The sequence below is a fragment of the Pieris napi genome, chromosome 15, assembly GCF_905475465.1.
Source record: "Pieris napi chromosome 15, ilPieNapi1.2, whole genome shotgun sequence".
NCBI lineage: Eukaryota > Metazoa > Arthropoda > Insecta > Lepidoptera > Pieridae > Pieris > Pieris napi.
Window position 1 is genome coordinate 3,917,088 of NC_062248.1, and position 18,023 is coordinate 3,935,110.

At 35.6% G+C, this 18,023-nt stretch overlaps 1 protein-coding gene across 1 annotated transcript; it reads left to right on the forward strand.

The window, feature by feature from the left end:
- Positions 1-225: 225 nt before the first annotated feature.
- Positions 226-2,903, forward strand: LOC125056783. Its single transcript, XM_047660070.1, has 5 exons — positions 226-339; positions 497-743; positions 1,376-1,423; positions 1,490-1,577; positions 2,808-2,903. Exons 1-5 carry the CDS (start codon positions 297-299, stop codon positions 2,844-2,846), a joined length of 465 nt encoding a protein of 154 aa, XP_047516026.1. The 5' UTR covers positions 226-296; the 3' UTR covers positions 2,847-2,903.
- The last annotated feature ends 15,120 nt before the right edge of the window (positions 2,904-18,023 follow it).

Below are 18,023 nucleotides of genomic sequence, written 5' to 3' on the forward strand. Positions count from 1 at the left end.
ATAAGTAAACTTGTCATTTTACACCCGAAATTTATCATCAAAAGTGTGAATAAAACGATAGATGTAATTTAAAATTTGAAAAAATTGTTATCTTCATTAATTCCTTACTTCCCAAAAACTTATATCACCAATAAGACGTTATCACGTAAACATCTCGATCGTAAACCTACTTTACAAACAACCAATATTTTTTTTGTCCCTTCTTCTTTTTAATTCCATAGACTATTAATTTTTGATGTAATGTCAAAAAATTGCATTTGCAATTTGAAGGTTTCAACGGCAAGTTGTAATTTAAAATGGCTCGCAACCGTTTAAGAAATGAAAAGGATAAAAAACGAGGTACTTATTTATTTTACTTATTCACCAATTAATGTGTATTAATAATCATTGTAAGGTATATTATTAATATATTTGCGTGCGCATGAAATACGGTAACTAGATAAAAACCAACAAAACATCATTTAATATTTTTTTTTAATAAACTTTACATTACCAGGGTTCAAAGGTATTGCCTCAGACGATTTCGCCTACTGGGATCCATATTATATAGACTCGGAGCCGGTCCAAAGATTCAAGAAGGATGTGGAGGTGTATGATGCTTTGGATGAAGGGTTGACGACTGAAAGTACATCGACAGCTCAGGGTGTAGATCCAGAAATAGGACCCGCCATTGCGCTGACTTGCGTATTCGGGGCTGCATTTATTATACTACCATTTTTTGTCAGAAAAGGACCCAATCGCGGGTGAGCGTTTTTGTTTATGATATTTGTAAGAACAGGAATTTTTAATTATTTTAAATATGATATAATGACCTTGTCTAGTAGTATCAGATGTAATTAGGCAAATAATTTAAGACTATTTTATTTCGGCAGTTACTCTTGGTATAAGTTTTATTACTTTGTTTTATTTTTATTTGAAAAAAGAAGTACATAACTGTATGATCACTAGGGACATCCCTGCTCTTATATAAAATACAAAAGTAATGTATAAAACAACTTATGATTTCTATATAAAGAAAATGTAAAATTAAGACTGTAAAACTAAACAAAATTTAAATATAAATTTAAAAGAAAAAACTATAAAAAATATGATATTATTTTTAACATTTTTTCTTTGAAATTGTGAAATCCAATCGTACCAAGAGCGTACCAATTCTTAAAAGGTCGGAAACGCACTAGCGAGCCCTCTGGCATTGAGAGTGTCTATGGGCGGCAGTATCACTTAACATCAGATGAGCCTCCTGCCCGTTTGCCCACTGTCAAAAAAAAAGTATAATCAAACTCCAGATTCTTACAAACCTGAGCAATTTTTTTTTATGAATTACCCATTGTTATTATAATTTATAAACTAATTGTACTAATTGTAAACATTACAGGTTAACCCAATGCAGTATAATGCTTACAATTTTCTGTATGTGGATTTTGTAAGTATTTTTACATGTTTGTTTGTTAAATCAAAGTATTTCTTTATAACTACGATATTTCTTCAGCTGGGTGACAGTATACATCGGTCAGATGAATCCACTTATGGGCCCGAGACTTGAGAACACATCGGTTGCGTGGATTGCACATAAACTGGCAAGTTCTGCTTCTAAAATAGTTTTATTTATTTTCTGCTATATACACTTAGGAATGTCAAATTTAGACTATATATTATATAAAGTTTACAGAGTATTTCCTCATTCCCCGACATAAAAGAAAACTGCTATTCGACAACTATCTACTCGTCCCTCAAAGGCCGGCAACGCACCCACTAAAAATGGGTGTCTATGGGCTGCGTAGACTGCCCTTTTTGGTCGTCCCGTAAGCTCGTTTGCCCCCCCTATTATATATAAAAATAAAACTATATCTGCGCTTAGCTATCTATTTTTAAACTGACTAAAAAAATTTACCGAAAAAGGAGGTTATCAATTCGAATTTTTCAGCAGTAGTTACAATTATTTATTGTGATAACTAATTTGGTACTTACGTAATAACGCCACCGCGGCAAACATTTAATGGTTAGATTAGGTTAGTATATAAATAAAATATTAATATACTAACCTAACCTCACCAAACAATAAATAATAAGGTCCCCGAAGAAGGTCCTAAAACTCCTAGTTACTTAAAGCAAAAGTTTATTTTTGGTCGGTAGTTTTGATTTGCGTCCCCTTGACAATCTAATTCTTAAACCCCTATTTATAAAACTGAATTCTATCACTCCTCCTTTACTGTGCAAAGTATCCTGTTTTGGAACCCCATAGGCCATACCTCTTGATATCAGACGACATAGTCTTTATATTTATTAAAAAATCTTCTTTTTTCAGCTTTTATCGTCCGCTACTTATATGTATTAATTATGAGTCAGTAACCTAAGGGTTAAGCTAAGGCTTATCTTTAACATTTTTATTAATATTCTTTTTTAAAATTTATGTTTTTTTTAATAATTATTTATGCACTTCTTGTACTTTACTCTCACTGTGTACTTATTGTTGCAAACTAGGGTTGCCTGGAAGAAATCGCTTGTTAGCGAGCGCCCGTTGCCTGATAATTTGTTACCAGTTAATAAATAAAAGGTTTTAATTTTGGTGTCTAGTACGGGTACAGTGACGTTCCTTTGTTTTCATTTCTTTTCTAACAGACTACAAACAATGATGTTTATTGTTTATGTGTTCTGACGTCTTATCCGAAGCCGTGATTCTTATAAAACCACGGAAGCGGCTCCACAATAAAGTAATACTTTACAGCACTAAGTAATATATTTGTGAAATAGTGGCTTACTACTAAATATTATATCCATTTTTTGTTAAAATAAAATGTTTTTTGCAGGGCAATCAAGTTGAACGATCGTCTAATGGTTCGTCTTGAAAACGTAATAAATCTTCCTAATAAGCTGTTTTTTAATAAAATGTTTAAGTCACTGTGTATTTTTGTGTAGCTTTTTGTTTATTGACGCCCGCCCTTCTACTCTATCTTTTCCCTTGTTCCTTTTTATTTATTGGTTATCTTGTAGATCTTCCCTGAGGTCGAAGGTGGTGCTCCATCGATCCCTAGCAGGGCATCAATGGACTTCCTATGTGCGCTAATACTCGCTCGCACGAGGAAGGAAAACATCGTGAGGAAATCGGCTCGCCTTAGACACAAAAAGTCGAGGGCGTGCGTTAGGCACTGATCGCCAACTCGCCTATTAGACAAATGATCATGAAACATACACAGAAATCTGAGGCAAAGGCCTAAAAAGTTTGTAGAGCCACTAGTAGAGCCAAAGCCAATAAAATATACAATTACAGTTGTACGAAACTTTTTAAATTAATTTAAAACTTATAGTTTATGCCTGTCTTATGTATAATTTACTAGATTGCATATATAAGCCAGACTTAATAAAAGAAAAACTATTAACTTATCAAAAATAAACTTATGGTTTAGGTATATGAGATAGTGTTGTATTGCTACCTTTTTTTATGTAAAAGTAGATAGGACAGGAGGCTCATCTGATGTCAAGTAATACCGCTCATGGACACTAACATTGCCAGAAGGCTCGCAAGTGCGATACCGGCCTTTAAAGACTTGGTACTCTCTTTTCTTGAAGGATGGAATTGGTTCGGAAATACTTCAGTGGGCAGCTGCTGCGCGGCAAAAACTGCCTTAAGAAACGCACAATTGTGGAACGACGGGCGTCGAGGTGATACGGATGGTATTTTGTATACTTGTTTAGTTTATACAGAAATTTTTTTTTTTTTTTTTTAAAGACAATTCACACCAATTGACCTAGTCCCATGCTAAGCTGGTGAAGCTTGTGTTATGGGTACTAGGCAACGGATATACATACATATTATAGATAGATATACATATAAATACATATTTAAACAACCAAGACCTAAGAACAACACCAAATGCTCATCACATCGATGTTCGCCTCAGCCGGGGATCGAACCCGGGACCCATGGATTCGCAGTCAGGGGCACTAACCACTAGACCAATATTATTGCAAGCGCTCTCTAGGCTGTGGATTCTAAACACTTACAAATAATTTGTTATCATAGAACAGTTGATTAGCTACTTTAAGCTTATAAATTTCTTACTTATAAATATTTCTTACTGTTTAAAAACCCCGCAACAGCGCTAAGTATCAAAAAATCTGAAGAAAACAAAGCCATTAAAGGCAACGTGCTAACAAGTTGATCCTCAATGCAATCAAAAGTCGAGCAGCGAATTGTCCGCCCCCAAAACAAATCTGACGATATCACTAAAGATCAAAATAACATTTGTACCGAAATCATTTATCAACGTTGATTCTCTTTCCATTTGCCGTCCCCCAACGAGCTTTGTGGAATCACCCGGCAATTTTATAAGGTGCAGGACATTTCGTTGGATGAGCGGGTTTTTTAACGCTACAGCCTGTCAATTTAGATTTGTGAAGATAAGATTTATTTAATATTTTATAATGAGAAGTATATGAGACATACTTATATAATAAATGTGAAATTAAGATTTAAATAACATAGGTTTCGTCGTATTGAATTAAGAAAGCAAATAGGATTTCTATACAGTGGTTCACGCTGCAGCAACTTACAGTAGGAGGTGACATGGGAATGTTGGAAATCTGGAATTGTCCCACATTTTGCTTTACATTTTCTTTTGCTAACTAGCGATCTGCGGGATCAGCTCCCAGAGGAGGTCTTCAAAGAAACGAGCTCCTGCTTCTGTTGACCGTGAACGCATCTACTAACAAATTAAGTATCTAAAAGCCTATTATCGCCATCCCAGCGGCTCGATTGCCGCCTATTAAATAAATAAAAAATGTAAATAGGCAAGATGCCATAGATTTGGTCAATACCATCACGGCAATAAAATATATACTATTTTATATTAGGTCCTTACATATGAAATTGGCGTTTTACGTTTTGTCCACTTTGACCTCAAATATCTCCTCTTTGGCTAAGAATTCCAAATCAAAATTTGTACAGCTATTTACTCATGTATTTGTGATTCGATGACCGTCATTCATTTGTTTTTTTCTTCTGTTTTTTTCTGTTTGCGTCACTCATTTTACAAAATGGAAAACTTAAAGTATCGCATTATTTACGAGTACGAGTTCCGCTGTGGCACTAGTGCTGCGGAAACGACTCGAAGGGTGAATGATGTGTATGGCGGTCATGTTGCAAAAGAAAACACGGTTCGTTTTTGGCTCCAACGTTTTCGTTCTGGAAATTTCGACCTGCAGAACAAGCCCAGTGGACGGCCTGAGACCCAAGTTGATAATGAAGTATTGAAGGCTATTGTGGAAGCGGATCCATCGCAAACCACGTCCGAGTTAGCTGCAGACTGCAGTGTTAGTCATAAAACTGTTTTAATTCACTTGAAGCAAATTGGGAAGATTAAAAAGCTTGAAAGATGGGTACCTCACGAATTGACTGAAGCAAACCGGCAAAAGCGCGTCGACTGCTGCGTTACATTACTGAACCGGCACAATAATGAAGGTATTTTAAACCGAATCATTACCTGTGATGAAAAATGGATTCTTTACGATAATCGGAAGCGCTCAGCACAATGGTTGGATCCTGGCCAGCCAGCCAAATCCTGCCCCAAGCGAAAATTAACTCCAAAAAAGTTACTTGTAAGCGTTTGGTGTACTACTGCCGGTATTGTTCATTGCAGTTTTCTCAAATCTGGCCAGACTATTACGGATGATGTCTATTGTCAGCAATTGCAAACCATGATGGAAAAGCTAGCGGCTAAACAACCTAAGCTGGTCAATCGCTCCACGCCACTGCTACTTCACGACAACGCTAGACCACACACTGCACAACAGACGGCTACCAAATAAGAAGAGCTTCAATTGGAATGTCTAAGACATCCTCCGTACTCCCCGAACCTTGCTCCAACAGATTACCATTTTTTTTCCAAATTTGGACAACTTCTTGCAAGGGAAAAAATTTAACTCCGATGGGGCAGTCCAAATCGCCTTCACAGATTTTATTGATTCCCGTCCGTTTTTTTTTTTTAGTAAAGGGATCAATGAACTACCTATGAGATGGCAAAAGGGCATAGAAAACAATGGTTCATACTTTGATTAATTAAATATATTATATTTAAAAATATTCGACTTTTTGTTCCTCCCATACAAAACGCCAATTTCATATGTAAGGACCTAATATTTTATTGCCGTGTATGACGTAGGTATGTCGCTAATCGCTCCGTTTATGACTATGACCGTATTCCCACTCAAAAATCAAATGCGTTTCAGGGGAATAGTCTTTGTGGGGAGATCATCATTAATTCTTGTTGGTGGCGACGTTTAGATTAAATTTTAATATCTGTATTAACGTGCACTTGCCATGAAAAACCAATTAAATGATAACTAGTTATGTAAATAGACCTAAAAATAACTGCTTAATTCTATTTACTGACGTAAAGGACACATCGATGATAAACGTCAAATGAAACTTGGTTACTTGAATCAGGAACCGAACCTAAATGCTTCGAATAAAACTTTGTAAGGAGTCAAAAATAACTCAACACATATCGCTACAACCTTTTTATCATTTGTTAATCTAATAAGCAAGTAGGTGATCAGCCTCCTGTGCCTGACGCACGCCCTTGACTTTTTGGGTCTAAGCCAAGCCGGTTTCCTCACGATGTTTTCCTTCACCACTAGGCCAACACTGCTCAACTGCTTTGTAAGGAGTCACTTGAACATAAATTATTTACTCTTGCTCGTGTGCCAATTCTGAATCACAAAAGAAAACTATAATAAAAAAGGTGTAATCTAAGGTCAACCCCAACCTTAACTCAATCGTTGTGTTTTCGATCTATTTTTTGCCCTAATGCCAAATTCGCGCCATATTGTGGACTACCCCATCTAAATGATAATTCGAGGACCCTTACAATAAAAATTATTGCGGCCAGTTTATTTTATTACGCTTCGTATTGTATTCAAATACCTACGAACAATCGAATTTGTGTTCTGTAGTTTCGGTTGAAATATAAACTCTATGCTGCTAGAAAAAGAAAAAATAAACTGACGTTTGACGTTGGCGCCTATTTTATTTTCCCGCCCTCGATGTTTCAGCAAATCCTTTCTGTGTATTGGAATCGTGTATTTGTTTTAATGAAATTGCTTTTTCCTATTTGTTTTTATGAATTTTAACTGAATGAATAGAATGGTTAACGAAAGTAATATATGAACTATTTTTTGCTTTCATTGTATGAACATATTAACAATATGCATAGATAAAACATTATTTATATTTACGATATAGGTTCCAATATAAATATAAGTTTTTTTACTTATAAGATGAAAATTACCATATTCAAAAATTTCTGAGACAATCAAAAAAATGTTGCCATTTCACACGCAAAAAATTTAACCGTTTAACACCTTATAATAATTTGTGACGTGCATACTCATTTCCGCTGTATAGCAAATACTTATAATTACCTAGCAGATGTATTTACAATCTACAACACAGTCATCAACCGCAAGACAAAGCTAGCAACCCCATTCTTATCTGGCTTTGAGATCGCAATCAGTGCCGCCATATTCGATGCCATTATGAATCAAATTCCCGCCTTTTTACTTTTTTCCATTCGCTAGGCACCGGCGTCAGATCTCACAGACGATAAGTTCTTTATTATCCTGGATGATTTTTTAATCTATGCACCTATGTAGTCGGATTTCACACATTTGTTGTCTCATAACTGTTATAAAGAACAATAGGTGACAATGGGTTTTGTGAATGGGGAAGAATTATAAAATAATAACGCATAAATTGTGTTTAAAAAATGTTATTAGGCACTTCACTCTATAGACTATTGCCAAAATTTATCACGGCTGAAAATAAATTTCTGGTATAAAAAGAAAAAAACGCACTTCTTTTTCTGTTAATAAACAATAAAAAAATTATTTATGAATGAGTTTTTTTTTTCGTTAAATTTGTCTCTGAGCCAAGGTTTTAGAAATGTTTTCATACATGTATTTTTATAAAGCAGATATGGAATAGATTATATACATATATGTATATATAACTACGTACCTAAATATTATAAGAACCGCAGGCGTGCCGCAAATAATCAATTAGTACGAGTATGATTGAATAATATAGTTGCAGATGTATTCGACTAATTCCCTCCCAAGCAGATTTATTTATACCGTATCAGTTAAAAGTAAATAACAATTTTAATCTCAACAGTTCAATCTAAGTTAGAATTAGAAAATAAAGGAACGGTGAAGATCCGGGAAGTGCAGAAATTGGAAAAAACAGCTCCGTTGAGGCGAGATGCGAACTTGCTCTCGGAGTAGATTTTCCTATTTGAAACTCGTTAGGAGTTTGTATGAAGGCTTTATACCAAACGATACGATTATTAATAAAACTTATTACACCGATAATTTTATAGAATGAACCGGCTGAATTTTCCACAAATAACTACAGTAAACAAGTCATATTATTACCTTACTTAGTTTATTAATAAACTAGATTGGTTAGGATTTCTATCAAGAGCATACAATTTACTGAAAGAGAGGTTACATTTAATGATTAATATTTATTTATTTATAAGTCCTAAAACAACACATATGCTTATAATATAAAAGAAAATATGAGTTCACAAATTTAACACACATACACATAATATACACATATCAGAACATAAAAATTTAAACAAGGGCAATGTAAAAACGTTTGAACTGCTTCAATGGTATTTATGCGTATTTTGAAATGTGCTGACCAGATTATTTACTACTTTGTATATACTTGGTTAATTGTTTTTATTATGTTATGTTAAAATTTAAATAAATCAACGAGGAATTTAATTACACTAAAAAGACACAAATTACACAAATTACACTATTTACCTCAAACAAAATCTATCACCAATTACTTACATAACGCGCACTTTACACAGTTCTTTACCACTTGTCTTCACTATTTGCACTTTATCACTTTTAAAATTATCTATATTTTATCTATATTAACTATATTTATATACAAATTACATTTCAGCCAGCTGAAAAGAAAAGGTGGGAGCTTGTACTTTATTGTTTATCAGAATGCCAAATCATAAAATGACTGCTTCACGACTGATTTGAGAGAGACCGCCGATGCGAAAACCGCTGTGTGAGTTCGTGAAGTGAGTTACAGAATCGCAGGGCTGTGTGCCCTATTCATAAGATTAGTTGTAACCGTGAGCACCAATCTATATATTATATAAGAAAAATGGTCTTCGTTTGAGGCTCCTTTACGCCTAAACCACTGATCGTATGTTTATCGACATGAAACTACTGCCATTCGATGCAAAAAAATTCCTAGATGGTTTATGGCTGTTTATTTTTTAAATTCCAACGTTCCTTCATTTTTTTATTGCTGTTTTACTTTTATGAAAATTTATACATACGGACTTCACCGCGGATACATTCGGGGAGGCTTCCTAGAACCTCAAAACGTCAACATCTGTTAAAGACTCGATTTTCGAAAATTTTCAATTTTCTTAGCGGGAAGTTAAAAAGAAGAATAATAAAAATATGAAAAAATTATAATAATGAAACATAAAATTTTATTTATTTCCTATTTTAATTCGCCCAGCGAAGTGGGCGGGAAACGGCTAGTAGTATAATAAAGTAGCCATCAGACACCCTGAGACTTAGGCACTGGAGCACTGCCGGATTGCTTTCCTCGCATCATCAACCTTATAAGGTAAGCGGAGTTGGGCCGGTTGACCAGTCATATCACTGCATATCCAATGTAGTCCAAGGGAAAGGCGCTAGCGGATTCCTTGGGTAGAGGGTGAGGTCTCTCTGCAGTTTCTACCGCATTTACCAGGGAGAGTGTACAGAAGAGTTATTCGGATTAATACCTGCTAAGTTTCATCATCGTACGTCAAGACAGAAAACGAAATTCCACCCGTATCGACGGTCGTCGTCACAACTGAACGTTTTTTAATGCAGTTTTTGCCACTATGCGCCGCGCCTTCACCTTACGCCTTTTCTGTATGTTTCGCGCCTAAGGGAACCTTAAATAGTTTTGTAATATACGATATTATGTGAAAAGGATGGAACCTGCGCACCAATGGAGTTTGTGTGAGCGCATTTAACACTCGCTTGTACGGTAAAGAACAACGAGATTACCGGAGTTTCTTAGACACAAAAATTCGACAGCGTGAGTCAGGCACAGAAAAATTATCTAATAATAAATAATAAACAAATGACTACGAAGCAGATATGAGAGGCAAAGACCAAGGGTTGTAGCGCCACTGATCTAGAATACGTTATTATACGAAGATTTTATGTGTACGAAGTTAACATTTGTGTGAAACATGTTATGATGAAAATCTTTCCTAAACAAAGCTTAAACACTTCAGTTCAATTTCACACTGACCCTCAGATTCAGAGACTAGACTTAGCCATTTTGACATAAAAAAGTCATACTTTATTCCCGTAATATATCTACGTGTATTTTAACGAGAGATAAAGATTATTATTATTTCTTGATTATTTATTACAACATTTACTGTTAAATATTACTTTATTATGATTTAGAAATTATACCAATATACCCGAAAATAGTTGTCGGAAAATTCTGAATTCGCTGTTAGCGGCCGGAAGAGAACAGGAAATAGCCACTAATGGCGGCCGCGCCGGAAGCGACTTCATTATGATATAGTGATGCTCAAATGATTACTTTAGATATTTGTTTTGCAAACTCGATATTTTATTCAAGGATACTGTGGAATTGTTTATTTTGCACTTATATAAGGGGGACTTAAATATATTGTTTGAACCACAAATGAGGTATGGGATAGACGTATTCCTCCTCTTAAGGAATATTCAGTTTTTATGGATGCACGCCTGCACCATTCTGACTACGTGGAAGCGTTCATGCAAGAAGTTGGTATTTGTCGTATAGACTGGCCAGCTGGAAGTCCCGCCCTCAATCTAATTGAGCATCTGCGGGATGTTCTAAAAAGACGGGTACGTTCAGAGCAACCAGCTCCACAAAACTAAAAAGAGTCAATAGGTACAGAAGAGTGTTTATTTGAGAGCTAGAAAAAGTCCCTGGACACAATGGCAGGGGAGTAGAGTATTATTAATAAAAAAAATACAAAAGAGTGGGAACGTATTACTCAAAACATCATGGAAAGGATGCGCAGAAGGATTCAAGCTGTGATTTTGCAAGTGGCAAGAGACAAGAGGAGGTCACACTCGTTATTAGGTTATTAGGTTACATTTGTAACTTTATTAATTTAAAAAAAAGTATAAGACCTTCTTGTATTTATTACCGACTACTTTTTATTGCTTGACCGTGTACATCGGTTTTAAAAATTAATACAAAAATTGCCAGAATTCTCTTCACGTCATTAATAATTAATATACACAACTATAAATAAACAGACAATGTCAATCAATTAAATTTCACTTCTTTACCTTAGAACGTAAATTTCCTTAGTTTTTTTTGCAAAAGAGTTTATATTATATAATGATAGGAATTGTAAACACGTTTTTATCGACAATTTGGTTCACGTTTATTGACCATTATATATTAATTTTTTATCCAGACATTTCTAAAATTATTTGCATATTTATCCAATAGTACCGTTGTAAATAGAAATGGATGGCCGCTCATCGATGAGATTATTAATGGACGGTAATGACGTTATTGTGACAATGCAAACAAGTTAAGTGGCGGAAGCTCTTGATAGTGCTGTCAGTGACTTGCCAAATAGCTTAATTTAGCTATGTTAGACTAATTTTACCTGTGTCGCACCACAGTTTTCTTATTTCTTATCCTTTATTATCTATTTATTTCATTACGATTGACTCAAAATCGCTAGTTAGCAATAAGTTTAATTTAAAATGTATAAGCCCTGGCGCCTACATATATGAGACTTATTATATATTTTTTGTAAAGTAAAGAGGTATTTTCAGAGGTTGTATTGTGTAATCCATTATGCATGTTTGATTTGCGGGGAATTAGGAATTGTTTCTAGGGAACTAGAATTATCAAACAGACGCAAAGCAGTGTCTGATAAAGCCTAATTGGAGACTATTTTTGCGCTTTTAAGATATATTTATATAGTATCTAATAAGAACACCTAATACGGCGTGGTCTAAGCGCTTGCATAAGTGAGCTGTGATCTGTGACAGGCAGGGATGTTTGAGGTCCGAACCTTTTTCCATAAGCTATTGAAAAATAAAAACTTACTTCTAGGGCTCAAATCTGTTTATTCATCCTCTTCTATAATAATATTGTTTATTGCATAAAATATGAAAATATTAACGCTTGAGACGGTATGCAATCAACCAGGGTTATCGCTAGAGAGTGTGCTGAATTTTGATAGACTTGGGGATATTTTTTCCAAACGAAATCCATAAAATTATGAAGAATTTCTATCTAGTTAATTATGTTGTATATATAAATTCTAAATAGACATAATATAATACTTAGTATTGTCTTTGATTTACATAACCTTTACACATTTAAAGAAAAACGCTTTTTACCGGATTAAAGTTATGTATTATTATTATAAATTTACAACTATTTGACATAATTTTAAATTTATCCGACGTTTCGCGTGCTTTACAGCGTGCGTGGTCACGGTGACTGAAGACAAAAGATGTTGAATGTCAAAAGGTATCACAGCTGCAGAGAAAGTTGCCTTATCTGTATTTGTTTCCCCGGAGTTGGTATCGACTAAAAGATGGAGGGTTTTGGCAAAAATCGTCTTTAATCCGGTAAAAAGCGTTTTTCTTTAAATATAATACTTATCATCCTTAAGAACTAAAGAATAACTCCAGCTAATGTAGAAACAGGTAACTTATAATTTAGCAGTGTTCTAATTCAGTTCACTCTCATCCCTGAGATCGTAGAATCGATTCCTGGCTGTGTACCAATGGACTTTCTCTCTATGCGTATTTAACATTTGCTCGAACGGTGAAGGAAAACATCGTAAAAGTCGACAGAGTCAGGTACATGAGGCTGATCCCCTACTTGACTTTTCGACAAATGATCCTGAAATAGATACAGAAATCTGAGGCCTAGACCTAAAAGGGTTGTAGCGCTATTGATTTATTTTATTATTTTTAACTTAAAGTTATATTTATAACAAAATACGCACATACAAGTTCGTACTCAATTATTTACAAAGCTTTGTCCGTCGAAAAGCTTTGATTGAATGTAAATGATAATAAGGTAAACACTATAATGACATTCATTACCGTGCTCGGTTAAGCTCAATGACGTTAAATGAGCAAAACCACAAAATACTAAAATGGCGCTCGCCGCTTCACCATTATATTGATTTCGACGCCATTAAAACGGGCCGGAAATTAAAAAGAAATAAAAACATACAGCGTTCCCGCGCGCGCCGAACTTCACCCAATTTGTACGTTCGATTTTTGAAACGAGCAATACCTTTTTCGGCTCAAACTATTTCGACCTCTACTCTCTTTGGCCAAATTGTATATTCGTTTGGTGTTCGTTTTGACGGAATGCTTAATAATATTGCCGTTTAACACGAAATATGGGGAAGGTTTTATTTGACGTGCCGTTATAGTCGGGGTGATATGATTATTATATTATCCGGCGATAAACGGGAACAAAAAAGATATAAGCGGCATGTGGTAATCATCTCTAGGCGGGATTATTGGCTTATTACAATGTGTCGTGCTATTATCGAGTGCATTGCTGCTAATTAGGTTTGTGACGTGTACGGGGAGCATAAATCACATACCCTAATCAGAATATGAGATGCAAATGAATATAGTAGTACCCTGCTTTGATATCAGAACATAGCAATAGTAGGTTAAAATGAATCTGTGTTTTATTCTTTATCTATATACAAGTTTTTTATTTGACAAAAAGCTGATTTGAGGAAAAATAAATATTCATAACAGTCAAAATAAAGAGGTAAACTTTGTAAAGAATAACACACCTGCTTACATAACGGAATTTTACCAATTCTTAAAAGGCCGGCAACGTACTCGCGAGCCCTCTGGTATTGAAAGTGTCGATATACGGCGGTATCACTCAACATCATAATATGAGCCTCTTGTCCGTTTACCCCCTGTTCTATATACATAACTATAATACAAGAAATGCGGCTTATTGTAAAAAAACATCCAAAATTTTTCCTTTTTTTTAATGACATTTAAAAAAATATTTAAAGTTTTAATGATAACTCTTTATCTTCTACAGGGTTTTTTATGGTCTGGTAATTACCACAGAAAGCTCAACCTTTTTGTATAAATAAAATGGACGCAAAAATAACGGTTCTATTCTCCAGTGTTTGGTTTTGGGACTTAGAAGGATACCGCTTGCTATGAAAAAGAGTTTCTAGTACAGAAATCAAATCAAAATCATTTAAGTCATTTAATCATCAAATAAAATAAATTCATTTAGGTAACACAATGTACACTTATGAACTTCAACTGCCAGTGTGCAACTACATTCACTGCCAGTTCTCAAATCAAGGGCGTAGAACGGAAGAGAGAAACTGGCCATAAACTCTCCGCCACTCTTATTAATCGCCAAGTTTTTTGTTTTACACAATGTTTTTAAGGAGCTGCAACCATTACACTATGTTCCACATGGCATCTTAAGTAATTAATAGATAATTATTAATAGCAATAAAAAAATAAAAAAGCAAAGATTTGTCCTCTATCAGCAATAGGCATGGTGAAATAGGAGCACGCACTTACATTCTCTTGGGAACAACACCCAAATACATAGTCGAAATAACTTCCACTGCTTTTTTTTTTTTTTTTTTTTTCGTGGGGAAATGCGTTACGCATACCCTCCCGCGGCACGGTTGACCTTGGTGGGGAAGGGTTATGTGGGACTCGCACAACACTGCATACCCACTAAAACCCCACGGCGCCACCAGCAATCGCCCGGGGCAGGACACGGTAACAGCGTACCCTTGTCCGCATCCAGCCACGCGATCAGCCGTTAGTATCACGGTCCTCTACGGCCACGAATGATGTGGAATGGACCTTGGCACAGCAAGGGCCTTTCACATCGGCCAATTCACCCTGTTTATAAAGCTGGGGGAGGTCGGGCACGATGCTTGCAGGGATGCGTAAGCATCCCTTCTTTTCGACGCATGAACCCCTGTTCCCCCGCTGGAGCAACTGCGTGCCCAGGATTACACACGGGGTTGCACGGTGCAACGGCGGCGCTGTGGTCTCCTACGGCGACGCGGGTGGGCTGCAGGATCATCCTCCCTGGCCCTCTCCGCCTCTTCCTTTTGGTGCATGACGGCTTCACAGAATCTCTGGAAGATTTCCCACATGCCGTCACTGTCCGAGTTTGTAACTGCTACTCTCACAATAACGGGAAACTTCCACTGCTGTGTCAACATATCATTATTAGCGACTATATATCTGTGGAGCAGTGTTGGCCTAGTGGCTTCAGCGTGCGACTTTCATACCTGAGGTCGTAGGTTCGGTCCCCGGCTGTGCACCAATGGACTTTCTTTCTATGTGCGCATTTATCATTTGCTCGAACGGTGAAGGAAAACATCGTGAGGAAACCGACATGTCTTAGACCCAAAAAATCGACGGCGTGTGTCAGACACTGGAGGCTGATCACCTACTTGCCTATTAGACTATATATACCTATCATATAATATTCATTCATATATCGAGTGTTTCATATTTTAATAGTGCCTTCAAGATTTCCTAATAATAATTTAATTGCGTGTCCTGTAAAGTAATGAAATTGCATTTATCATATATTACCTAGGGCCACAGATATACATATATGTAAGTTAATTATTTAAACATAACTCTTGATTTGATCTCCGTATAGGTATAATATGTTTTAAGAACACAATAACCATGCAATTATTTATTTTAAAAAGCCGACGATAAATCTTACGTCAAGAATCAAAAGAATAACAATACAAACTAATATACATTTAATAGGCAAACGTAGAGATACTTAATAACTATCAGAAACCTTACAAATTTGTTTTGAAAGCTAAAAATTTGGTAATCTATAACTATGAGTAAGAGAGCTGAAAGAGTAGACTGTAGTTAGTTATTATGAAAAAATTTAGTAAGTATAATGATAATAGCATTTAATTCAGACACATTTCCATTTAAATTTTCTTCTAGTGTATCTGTCTGTGCCCTTTTTTGGCAAAGGCCATTTAAATCCCGCCATTCCTCTCTGCACTCTGCCATGTACCACCTGCTGTTTCTATAATGTGGTCTATCCACCTTCTAAGTTGTCTCCCTATTTTTCGTTTGCTGTACGTTGGGTACCAGTTTAGTAGTTTTTTACTCCATTTTTCTGTCCCTCTTGATATGTGTCCCGCCTATTTCCATTTTAATGTATTAATTGCTTTTGTAACATCTGCTACCTTAGTTATTTTTCTTAAAGCTGTATTTTATCTCTTCTCTTCTTCCCTATCATACATAGTTCCACCGATCTTTGACACACCCGTAGCTTTGTATGCTGCGCTCTATAAAGTAGTTTGGTACTATATAAAAAAGTTTAATATATTGAAAAGCAAGTGCTTCACAAAATAATCTTATGAAAACACGTAAAGCACATTAAGCGATAATGTTCGTAATGGACAAATATTTGCACACCAATATTGATAAGGTTTAGGAAAATTAAAAGTTATTTTATCGTAATGGCTTAGCTAATCCGCGATGATGGATTTATTGCATTGTTTCCCATTAACTGATAAAGTATTTATAATAGATGACGCTACGTGGCATAGATTGAGTACAAGTACGACTTCGACTTCTTGAAAATATATCAGTATGGCTACAGTCCACAGAATATTATAACTTTAATTAACGATTTAACCATCTTCTGTTAGCCTTGGACACCATGGCATCCATTGCCAAAAGAGTGCAGGTCCTTTTTTACGCCACGCCGCTCTCTTGCTTCCGCCAATGTTCCAGCTATTTTGGAGCCAACAGGGATCGCTAGAGAAGATGGCAAGCGGCCGGTTGGGATGTCGTTGTCGCCCTTGGAAGATGGGACGGGCTTTGGTATGGGATGCTTCTTGTTAATACAGACAAGTTAAAAAGCTGGGGCGGCCGCAGAGCAAGCGGAAAATAATAAACGTGGGATGAACGTTACCGTCAGGGCCTAACGGCAAGTTTGACATAAAATTTACAAGACTACCCAAAAAAAGATTCAGTTCCCCCATGGTATAAATTCTGACAGAACATGTTGCGTGCAACGTCGCTTTCATTTAAGAACTTATTCTAGAAGGTCCTGTGTTCGTAGCTACCAGGTGTGACCTGGAGCAACAAATTAATACCAGGAAAACTCTGAAGCTGTTAGCAAACGTATTGAAGACCTCCAGGTCCTGGAAGTTTTCTGCGAAAAAATTGTTCGTAAAACGTATTAATAGGATGTAGCGTAAACCGACAGCCGCGGGAAACCGTACTGCCTCTTGCCTGTAAATATTTAAAGAATATTGTCGGATAAGTGGCGCTGCTGGCTTCCCGTGTATCCCGCAGCACCATCAAATTAACACATATCTGATATACCAGGGCCAATAGTGAAGATAAAAAAAGATACTTATTATACAAATTTCTAAAATCATATACGTGTTGTCATGTATTTTTTATACATATAAATAATCCTCCTAAAAATTTGCTTTCTGAAATATATGAAATTAGCGTTATATCTTAATAATCTAATTACAGTTTTATACATTCTTGCCTAATTCAATACAGAAAAATGATAAATTAACCTTTACATGCCTGCCTGTTACTGGTAATTTTGGAATAGTTGTTATTTTTATATAATGTGATCAAACAATTAATTTAAATCATTTTTTATAACACATTACAGTAATTTTAATTTCGATAATATGAAACTTACATTAAATAACAATAACATAATAATTCGTAACTCGCCTTTCTTAAATTAATTCATTTGAATTTCATTTATACTGTTACTGCTGTCATCTAGCGGGAAGTAGCATCATTTCAATAGTAATAATTATGTTATTACTCTGGTTCACATGGTCCACTTAAAGGTTGCCGCAATACACACTAGATGGCGCTAAACACACCTTAAG